Source organism: Lolium perenne, chromosome 3 (assembly GCF_019359855.2).
Source record: "Lolium perenne isolate Kyuss_39 chromosome 3, Kyuss_2.0, whole genome shotgun sequence".
NCBI lineage: Eukaryota > Viridiplantae > Streptophyta > Magnoliopsida > Poales > Poaceae > Lolium > Lolium perenne.
Window position 1 is genome coordinate 325437141 of NC_067246.2, and position 11791 is coordinate 325448931.

At 51.0% G+C, this 11791-nt stretch overlaps 1 protein-coding gene across 1 annotated transcript; it reads left to right on the forward strand.

Annotated features, from left to right (window-relative positions):
- The first annotated feature begins 2103 nt into the window (after positions 1–2103).
- LOC127345734 (scarecrow-like protein 3) lies at positions 2104–4074 on the forward strand. Its single transcript, XM_051372260.2, has one exon. It carries the CDS (start codon positions 2403–2405, stop codon positions 3762–3764), a length of 1362 nt encoding a protein of 453 aa, XP_051228220.1. The 5' UTR covers positions 2104–2402; the 3' UTR covers positions 3765–4074.
- Positions 4075–11791: the final 7717 nt, after the last annotated feature.

The window sequence follows — 11791 nt, forward strand, 5'->3', positions numbered from 1 at the left end:
CTGTCTCTGTTACTCTGTCGTTATTTCACTATCGCATCGCTATAAAACTGTTACTACTGATAAACTCTTGCGAGCAAGTCTGTTTCCAGGTGCAACTGAATTGACAACTCCGTTGTTAAGGCTTCCAAGTGTTCTTTGTCTCCCCTTGTGTCGAATCAATAAATTGGGTTTTACTTCCCTCGAAGACTGTTGCGATCCCCTATACTTGTGGGTCATCAGCTACCCACGCAGATGGACATGTGGAAGTCGCTCGAAAAGTTCCGCAGTGAGGTCATTGACTCCTCTTCCGATGACGAGTCCAAGCAGATGACGCATAACATGTCTTTTGCTACAGCCTCCATGCTTCACGAGCACAATTTCAGCCAGACGCTGGTGCACCGAGGCTCTGTGAAGGGCCACTCGAAAAATCTGCAGAGACACCTCCGACTCTACAAGGACTACTTTGACCGCACCGATCCGGTGTACCTGGCAAAATTGTTCCGACGGTAGCACGTGATGCCAATGGACATGTTCATGGTCATTCTACGGGGCGTGAGAGACTACGACCCGTACTTCGAATGCAAATCCGATGCCACAAGTGCGCTAGGCTTCACATCTTACAAAAAAATGTTCCACAACTATTCGCATGCCATCGTATGGAATGACTATAGATATATTCGATGAGTATCTTCAAATGGGTGAGAGCACCTGCGTTGACGCCATGTACCAGTTTTGCCGAGACGTGATTGTCGTGTTCGGAGAATATTTTTTGAGGGAGCCAAAAGTTGAGGACACAAGACGGCTGTTGTCCATCAACGAGTCTAGAGGGTTTCTAGGCATGATTGGCATCATAGATTGCATGCATTGGGAGTGGAAGAACTGTCCATTGCGATGGCAGGGTCAGTATATCGGCTATGCAGAGGGATGCACTGTCATTATTGAAGTAGTGATATCCCAAGATTTATGAATTTGGTATTCATTCTTTGGCATGGCTGATTTCAACAATGACATCTATGTGTTGCACCGCTCTCCAGTTTTCAACAGGCTTATGCAAGGCAAAGCTCCTCAGATGAGGTACGAGATCAACGGAAATGAATATGACAAGCAATATTATCTTGATGATGGCATCTATACTGACTGTGTCACACTAGTGAATACTGTCTGTAATCCAAACACGAAAAAAAATCGAAAAGGTTTGCCACTATGCAAGAAGCAATCATGAAAGATGTGTAGTTGGAATTTGGTGTGCTCCAAACTCGGTGGACAATTGTATGTCGCCCGGCAAGAACATGGTCCCTGGAGACCATGCATGAGGTGATAACCTGTTACGTGATCATGCATAAAATGATCGTTGAGGCTGAGCGTCCTAATGACCACAATGAGCACATATGGGATTTCCAGGGTGAGCTGGTTGCGCCAATCCCTGGGGTATCAACCTAGCAGCAGTATCTGCATATGAATGTTGAAGTCACTGACGACAACATGTCCAAACACCTACATAAAGATTTGATTGAGCATCAGTGTGCATTGGCTGGCTATAAGACATTACGTAATCGTCAATATCTCATCATTTTTCATGCAGACTTTCAAATATTTAGATGTAATAACTGAGTACTTTGAACCTATTTATTTTAATGTTTGTACATCTAAATTTGTGTCCACAGCCAAATTCGTCGACCCGCTGAGAGCATCTCATGTGCAAACGGACGCGCAATCAGAAACGATCATTTTCGTGTCCGCGGATCAACATAGAAGACACCCACGACTATTTTAGACGTCCAATTTGCGTTGCTGATGACCCTCTCCTATGTGGATCGATGCTAGATACAGTAAAGTCCACTGATATAATGTATGCATGCATGCCCGATGAGTCCAGAAATCAATGGCCATGATTTTCCTCTTGTCCTGACCCCAAATCCTGAGAAATTCTGACCGGGAAGGAATTGTATTTTTGTTTCTTGAGCTGTTGCCGCTTGTTGCGACCCGCTTGGCTTCCTGGCATTTGTTCATCTCTGCTTGTCTTATTTTGTCCTCTCCCTCTCTCTTCTCTGCCGTGTCCTCGTCCCCTATCTCTCTCCATCCATCTATTTAAGGCTGCTTAGTTTGTTAATTGGATTTCTCTTTGCACCACAGGCTTTTGCAGTTGCAGCTCTCCCACCTCATACTATTCCCCAATTTACCACTCTGTGCTGCTCTGCCAGACGCGACCCAAAACCTCCAAGAACCTCAAACGCGGCAGTGCCCGTGAGCCCATACCATTTCGGGAGCCATATATATATATCATCGTCCACTCTCATCCACACCAAGAAACAGCCGCTGAAGTGAAAGCAGTGCGTTTCAGAACGAGAGAGAAAGGAAGCAGCTTTCTTGCGGATAGGGAAGCTCGCTCTCCTCCGGCGAAGGTCGCAGCGCTGGCGAGGCTGATGATCCACCAGCAGCAGCAGCAGCAGGACGAAGGCTCCTCCTCCTCCGTCACCTCCTCCCCGCTCCAGAACTTCTCCAACATGCCGCTCCACCCCGCCACCGCCTCCACCACGCCGCCCTGGATGCTGCGCGAGCTGCGCTCCGACGAGCGCGGCCTCTGCCTCATCCACCTCCTCCTCAACTGCGCCGCCGCCGCCGCCGCCGGCCGCCTCGACGCCGCCAACGCGGCGCTCGAGCACATCGCCACCCTCGCCTCCCCCGACGGCGACGCCATGCAGCGCGTGGCCGCCGCCTTCGCGGAGGCGCTGGCGCGGCGCGCGCTCCGCGCCTGGCCGGGCCTCTGCCGCGCGCTCCTCCTGCCCCGCGCGTCGCCCGCGCCCGCCGAGGTCGCCGTCGCGCGCCGCCACTTCCTCGACCTCTGCCCCTTCCTCCGCCTCGCCGGCGCCGCCGCCAACCAGGCCGTGCTCGAGGCCATGGAGTCCGAGAAGATCGTCCACGTCATCGACCTCGGCGGCGCCGACGCCACCCAGTGGCTCGAGCTGCTCCACCTCCTCGCCGCGCGCCCCGAGGGCCCGCCCCACTTCCGCCTCACCGCCGTGCACGAGCACAAGGACCTGCTCACGCAGACCGCCATGGTGCTCACCAAGGAAGCCGAGCGCCTCGACGTGCCGTTCCAGTTCAACCCCGTCGTCACCCGCCTCGACGCGCTCGACGTGGAGTCCCTCCGCGTCAAGACCGGCGAGGCCCTCGCGATAACCTCCAGCCTCCAGCTCCACCGCCTCCTCGCCACCGACGACGACTCCACCACCTCACCCACCGCCATCGACAAAGAAAAGCGTCGGAGCAGCCCGGAGGACTCCTCCGGCCTGCTCTCCCCATCAACCTCCCGCGCCGACGCCTTCCTCGGCGCGCTCTGGGGGCTGTCCCCGAAGGTGATGGTCGTCACCGAGCAGGAAGCCAGCCACAACACGCCGGGCCTCACGGAGCGGTTCGTGGAGGCGCTCAACTACTACGCGGCCCTCTTCGACTGCCTGGAGGTGGGCGCGGCGCGGGGGTCCGTGGAGCGCGCGCGCGTCGAGCGCTGGCTCCTCGGCGAGGAGATCAAGAACATCGTCGCCTGCGACGGCGCCGACCGCCGGGAGCGCCACGAGCGCCACGACCGGTGGGCGGCCAGGATGGAGGGCGCGGGCTTCGGCCGCGTCCCGCTCAGCTACTACTCCCTGCTGCAGGCGCGGCGGGCGGCGCAGGGGCTCGGCTGCGACGGGTTCAAGGTCCGCGAGGAGAAGGGCGTCTTCTTCCTCTGCTGGCAGGACCGCGCGCTCTTCTCCGTCTCCGCATGGCGCGGCCGCCGCTACGACTGACCCGCCGGCCGGCCGGCCGTCGTGTCGCCGTGCCCCAAGGATTCTTAGATTTGATTTTACCCTTACTATCTACCGATGGGCATTAGCTAGCTAGGCGTTTCACCTGGCGCGTTGCGCCGGGTAAAATTTGAATCTTTTTCTAGTACTTGCTGTTTCTAGTAGCTCGGTGTTTGTTTAGACTGAACTTGCTGTTCATAGTGTGCCTTCCCTTTCTGGTTCAGATTAATGCATAGATTTTAGCGTGGACGATGAAATCATCTCCCGATTGATTTGATCATCTGGTGGATGGTTCATCGATCTTTCAGTTCAATCGATTCGTACCGAGCAGAGCAGGTTGTGTTTGGTGAAAATTTGATGATCTAACGCGATCAGATCAGTTCCTTATGAGTCACGTAATAGCTTGTCAGTCGACTCTCCACTGACTGACTGACTCATCGAGAAAACGTGGCGTTGAAATATTTCATGTCCTGGAAAGAGTACGATTACAGGACGCTGCGCTGGTAGTTTCCGCGTTAAACACAAGACCCAATTCGATCCAGCATTTTTCAACAAATTCAACCGTCGGTTCACCGGACAAAACGTTGGCTTTTGTCTCAACTTCCACAGAAATTGCCACCGTCGTTGCTTCGGGGAGTTCTCCTCTGTTTCTGAAAGGGCGTTTGTTTCCGTCCAACCCTCTCCTTCAAACTTAGAGCAAACTTACACACAAAGATGGGGGAGATCGTTTCATATCCTTCGCTACGAATACTAAACATTATATGTACCATGTATAAAATTGTATACCGTATGAATGTATTGCATACGTATGTATATGATTAATTGACTATGTAGGTAGGGGATCATTTGGGGTGACTCTTTGCCGGGGTGATGGTCGTGGCTTCTAGTCTGAAGGGACGACAAGACGTTGTTGGCCAGCCACGAGGCACTACGAGGCGGCGCTGCGCGTCATGAGCCTCGACAATGCGTCTTAGGTGTGTGCCAGCAGGGTTGGGGCGGCGTGCACACTAGGTGGTGACACAACAGTGTGATGAACGGCCAGACAGTTCGGGGCGACAAACTGTCTTACGGTGCCTGCATCGGACTGTCTTGCAACGATGATATGCCTATACGTAGATATACTGGATTTTGAATTTAAGTTTAGACATAAGCGTGGACATTACCGGTTGGGTTTGATTGAATTCAAGGAAATGGGTTGCACTGGAGCAAGCTTCTTCCCGTGGGCAATTCGAATTCGATGATTCAGGCCATCAGTTTCACGCTTGCTCTTTCAAGGAAAAGTACCGGAAGAGTGGACGTAACATGCTGTACTGTACCATACTCAAAGCAGACTGAAACTCGATCTACGTTATTCTGTTCGAGTAAAATTTCGACAAGTGTAGACCTGGTCGCACGACAGTTTCTCTTTTGAGCTGGACACTACGGCACTGTTAATTACAGCTCCAATTAGTCTTGTTCTTCATCTACAGTACACAGTGGAGTAGTAGCAGAGCATCTATGCTCGGTTCCCCAGTAGGATTGCCCTGTTGTCGCGCCAGAAAGGGCAACATGTGTGGATTGACTCATCGTCGGCAGCCAGGAGATGCCACCTTCCTCTTTTAACATATGACGATGATTGAGGCGATTTGCACAAAAATAACTCAAAAGTGAAAGAAAAGCACAGACTGACCCTCCGGCGAAACTATTTCACCAATCTAACCCTTTTGTGTGGCGCCCCTCCCATGGGCGCCACACATGCCCATGTGGCGCCCCTCCTGCCGGCGCCACCCTCCCAGCCGACGTGGCGCCCTCGACGCTGAGCTGGTGCGTCCATCCGACGTGGCAGCATGTGTGGCGCCCCTCCCAACGGCGCCACACATGCCAACTTATATCATGTTTTCGGTCGAAAACATCCAGGGGCTCCGGAACGTCTGGGACTTAGCCGTTTTGCGAGGCTCGATGTGTGGCGCCGATGCCACGGGCGCCACACTAGCCTGTGTGGCGCCGATGCCACGGGCGCCACACATCCACTTAAGTGTGGCGCCCGCGCTCGCGCCCAGCCCGACCCTCTCTTTCTCTTCTTTCTCTCCTTTCTTTCTCTGCTCCAACCGCCGCCGCCGGCCGCCTCCCCTTCGCCCCCCCACCAAATCGACCAAGGAATCGTCAGATCTATCCGGCCAAGTCCTTCCTCCTCCATTCCTCAAGGTATTCCCCTTCGATTCCCTCCTATTCATCCACTAGTGTTGGTGGATTTGGTAGATTTGGGTATGAACCCTAGACATGGAAATTCATGTTGGTGGATTTAGATATGAACCATTGATATGTTAGTGCATTTGGCTCTGAACCTAGCAAGATTTGGATATGTTGGTGGATTTGGATATGAACCCTAGATTTGTTGGAACCCTAGATATGAAATTTTACATGTATGTGTTGAAATGGCTATGTATGTGTTGAAATGGGTATGTAAGTGTTGAATGTGTATGTGTAGGAACCCTAGATATGTTAGTGGATTTGGATATGAACCCTAGATTTGGATATGTTGGTGGATTTGTATGATGAACCCTAGATTTGTTGGAACCCTAGATATAAAATGGCTATGTATGCTGCAGGTGGAATGGGAGCCATATGGTAGCTACTACCATATTGGCTCCGGGATGGCTGACCTCAACCACAAGTGCACGGAGGAGGCGCGGTTCTGGCGTATGCGCTGCCCACTCATATGCATGTGGCTTGTTGAACACCACCAGCCGCAAAGAGTGATGAGACAGTTTGGGCTGTATCAGGAGTGCCCACCTCAGTGGCAAGACACGGACAAGGCGCTTCATAGGTAAACTTCTGGAATCATGCGATGGAAGATTCTTGATAGAAGAGGTACAATCTAACTTCTTGATTCTTGCAGGCTTGATAGGCAGCGGCAGAGGAAGATCACAAATTGGACAGTTCATCATAGCGGCCACGTCGCAGCGTTCCTACACTGTTTGGAAGCGACACGGAATGCTGGCCCTGAGCAGATTGTGCCTCACGACTTCGCCGCTTTCAACAACTACCTCGAGTGGTTCCATGAGAACACGTGTATCGAGTTAGTTAAGCACGCGTATCCTGAGGAGATCTTGGACGACCCCATCCAGTTCGATGAGGTTGGGCAAAGCCAGCACGACACCTTTGCTCGCAGAGGGAGATCGACTTCTATTGCTTCCGAGCTGAACTTCGTGGTAATGGATTCTCTCACTAACTAGTACATCATCTACATTGCCATGTGCTCGCTTCAATTGTGTAATGCTATGTTTGTCACAGCGGGAGGAGATCCAAAAAACAGATGAGGAGTGCGAGGTTATGTGGGAGCAGAGCAGGAGAGATGATAAGCCTGTCGGACCGTTGCGGTATTTCATTAAGGTATGATCACCAACTTTGAATGTATGCTACTATGATGTGGTGGCTTTGTAACCATGAACGGCATGACGCAGAACACTGCACGAAAGATGCGGCGGTTAGCCAGCTTGCTAGGTTATCGGGAAGGCGAAATCGCTACATCTTCCTCTTCAGAAGAGCGGGAGGTATGGACTATTTTGTTGCTGTCAAACATGTTCTTACTAATTTCAACTTTTGTAATCTCATGTGTTCATGTCTGTGAAGATTCCTGAGGATGAGCTAATTCTGAGTCAAGGCATACTTCCAAAGCATACCTCCAAGCAAGCCCCACGGTCAGCTTACCAGTTGAAGCCAAGGGGCAAGGGTCCAAACCGGTACACTCCGGAAGATTATGTCAACCGAGGAAAGAAGGTTGTCACTGAGGAGGATGAGGGGCCGCCGCGGAGATCAGCTTTGTCGAGGATGAGGAACGACGAGCCGTTCTCTTCAGAGGAGGAGGAGGAGGAGGAGGAGCAGGAGGAGCAGCAGGAGCAGCAGCAGGAGCAGCAGCAACAACAGCCACGGCAGCGGACGAAGAGGATGGCCGTCCGGAAGCAGCCAGCGAGGACGGCACATCGAGGACGATACTAGGATGTGCTACGTGTTGTTGTGAACTCTATCTTCATAAGTATCGATTTGTGAACCCTATGTCATTTCGAACCATGGTCTGTAATGCTACTTGTTGTTTGAATCTAAGTGCTACAATGTGACCTATGAAGTGTTACATGTGTATGTCATGAAATTGCTACTTGTTGTGTCCAATGTTGTATTCATAACTGTTGGAGTTTGGTAGGATTTTTCATGTTTTTAACACAAGTCAATGTGTGGCGCCCTGCACACGGGCGCCACACTGCACTGTGTGGCGCCCGTGGCATCGGCGCCACACATGCCAACTTATATAAACTTCTGGGTCGAAAACATCCAGGGGCTCCGGACGATAAGTCCTTAGCCGTTTTCGCGAGCCTCTATGTCGCCCGCGGCATCGGTGCCACACGTGCTACTGTGGCGCCCGCGGCGTCGGTGCCACACATAGAGCCTCGCAAAACGGCTAAGTCCCAGACGAATTGTCTCACAGTATGTTTTGGGCAATTACAAGTGCATGTGTGGCGCCGTTGGGAGGGGCGCCACACATGCTGCCACGTCGGATGGGCGCACCAGCTCAGCGGCGAGGGGGCCACGTCGGCTGGGAGAGTGGCGCCGGCAGGAGGAGCACCACATGGGCATGTGTGGCGCCCGTGGGAGGGGCACCACACAAAAGGGTTAGATTGGTGAAATAGTTTCGCCGGAGGGTCAGTCTGTGCTTTTCTTTAACTTTTGGGTTATTTTTGTGCAAATCGCCCGATGATTGAATCCACCCACGCGTGGAGTTATCCTCCCTCTTGATTATTTGGACTCATTTTATTAGAAACCCTCACTGGTAGAAAAAGAGGCTTCCGTCCAGCCCCATTAGTCGCGAAAGTATAGGAACCGCGACTAACGGAGTCTTTAGTCGCGGTTCGGGAGGCGAACCGCGACTAAAGGCCTGGGCCCAGAGCGCTCGCTGGCCAGCTGGTGGACGGGAGGAGCTTTAGTCGCGGTTGGCCGGGCCAACCGCGACTAAAGGTGCCTGAATGCCTTTAGTCGCGGTTGGCCAGGCCAACCGCGACTAAAGCCCCACCCCTATATATACCGTTCAGCCCACAACACTTAGCCATTTGGTGCCACTTCTCTTCACAAACTTCACAAGGGGGTGTAGGTTTGCTTTTGGCTCCTCTTATGCACACAAGGTGTTTGATGAAATGCCCCAAGAGCATGAAACACACATGATATGAAGTGTCGGAGCCACACTTGAGCTTCCTCATTTATTTTTTCCTCCTCGATCGCGGTTAGCAACTTGAACCTTTCATATGTGTCATTGATAAAATATGCATGTGTGTAGCTAGTTAGTTTAACAAATGCATGATGGTTAATTATATATTTTATATTATAATAATGCAGATGAATCGGCAATGGATGTACGATAACCGACTCTCCGGCGAGTTCACTACGGGTTTGAAAGATTTCCTCGTAGTGGCTAATGCGAATGCTGTGGGGGTTTTGTTATCTGTCCATGTGTTAACTGTAAGAATCAGAAGGGTTACTCTTCCTCAAGAGATGTTCACATGCACCTGCTTTGGCATGGTTTCATGCCAAGCTATAATTGTTGGACCAAGCATGGAGAAAGAGGGGTTATAATGGAAGAAGATGAAGAAGGGGATGATTTCATCGATGAAAGCTATCTTGCTCATTTCGGTGATACTTTCATGGAGGATGCTGAAGGTGAAGGGGAAGGTGAAGGGGAAGGTGAAGAAGAGGCACGTGATGATCCCGTTGATGATCTTGGTCGGACCATTGCTGATGCACGGAGACGTCATGAAACTGAAAAGGAGAGGGAGAATTTGGATCGCATGTTAGAGGATCACAGAAAGGCGCTGTACCTCGGATGCGATGATGGTCTGAAAAAGCTGGGCTGCACACTGGATTTGCTGAAATGGAAGGCACAGGCAGGTGTAGCTGACTCGGCATTTGAAAACTTGCTGAAAATGTTGAAGAATATGTTTCCAAAGAATAACGAGTTGCCCGCCAGTACGTACGAAGCAAAGAAGGTTGTATGCCCTCTAGGTTTAGAGGTTCTGAAGATACATGCATGCATGAACGACTGCATCCTCTACCGCGGTGAATACGAGAATTTGAATGAATGCCCGGTATGCACTGCATTGCGTTATAAGATCAGAGGCGATGACCCTGGTGACGATGTTGAGGGCCAGAAACCCAGGAAGAGGGTTCCCGCCAGGGTGATGTGGTATGCTCCTATAATACCACGGTTGAAACGTCTGTTCTGGAACAAAGAGCATGCCAAGTTGTTGCGATGGCACAAAGAGGACCGTAAGTCGGACGGGTAGTTGAGACACCCCGCAGATGGAACGCAATGGAGAAAGATCGATAGAGAGTTCAAAGATTTTGCAGCTGACGCAAGGAACATAAGATTTGGTCTAAGTACAGATGGCATGAATCCTTTTGGCGAGCAGAGCTCCAGCCATAGCACCTGGCCCGTGACTCTATGCATCTACAACCTTCCTCCTTGGTTGTGCATGAAACGGAAGTTCATTATGATGCCAGTGCTCATCCAAGGTCCGAAGCAACCCGGCAATGACATCGATGTGTACCTAAGGCCATTAGTTGATGAACTTTTACAGCTGTGGGGCAGACCTGGTGTCCGTGTGTGGGATGAGCACAAAGAAGAGGAATTTGACCTACGAGCGTTGCTTTTCGTAACCATCAACGATTGGCCTGCTCTTAGTAACCTTTCGGGACTGTCAAATAAGGGATACAATGCATGCACACACTGCTTACATGAGACTGAAAGTGTACATTTGCCAAATTGTAAGAAGAACGTGTACCTTGGGCATCGTCGATTTCTTCCGAAAATTCATCCAGTAAGAAAGAAAGGCAAGCATTACAACGGCAAGGCAGATCACCTACCGAAGCTCGCGGAACACACTGGTGCTGAGGTATTTGATATGGTCAAGGATTTGAAAGTCATCTTTGGAAAGGGTCCTGGCGGACAATCAGTTCCGAAGGGAGCTGACGGGCACGCAGCCATGTGGAAGAAGAAATCTATATTCTGGGAGCTAGAATATTGGAAAGTCCTAGAAGTCCGCTCTGCAATCGACGTGATGCACGTTATGAAGAATATTTGCGTGAACCTCCTAAGCTTCTTGGGCGTGTATGGGAAGACAAATGATACAAAGGAAGCACGGCAGGACCAGCAACGTTTGAAAGACCCCGATGATCGGCATCCGGAATGGTTTCAAGGTAGTGCCAGCTACGCTCTGACCAAAGAAGAGAAGGTCATCTTTTTTGAATGCCTGAGCAGTATGAAGGTCCCGTCTGGATTCTCGTCCAATATAAAGGGAATAATAAACATGGCGGAGAAAAAGTTCCAAAACCTGAAGTCTCACGACTGCCACGTGATTATGACGCAATTGCTTCCGATTGCTTTGAGGGGGCTCCTGCCGGAAAATGTTCGAGTAGCCATTGTGAAGCTATGTGCATTCCTCAATGCAATCTCTCAGAAGGTAATCAATCCAGAAGTTCTACCACGGTTACAGAACGATGTGATCCAATGTCTTGTCAGTTTTGAGTTGGTGTTCCCGCCATCCTTCTTCAATATTATGATGCACCTCCTGGTTCACCTAGTCGAAGTGATTTCCATTCTCGGTCCTATATTTCTACACAATATGTTCCCCTTCGAGAGGTTCATGGGAATATTAAAGAAATATGTTCATAACCGTGCTAGGCCAGAAGGAAGCATCGCCAAGGGCTATGGAAATGAGGAGGTAATTGAGTTTTGTGTTGACTTTGTTCCTGACCTTAAGCCGATTGGTCTTCCTCGATCGCGGCACGAGGGGAGACTAATTGGAAAAGGCACGATCGGAAGTAAATCAACGATATGTATGGACGGCCATTCTCTGACTGAAGCACACCACACAGTTCTGACCAATTCCAGCTTGGTGGCTCCGTACTTTGAGAAACACAAGAATATTTTACGCTCGGACAACCCTGGGAAGCCTGAATCCTGGATTAGGAAGGCCCACATGGAGACTTTCGGCAGTTGGTTGAGA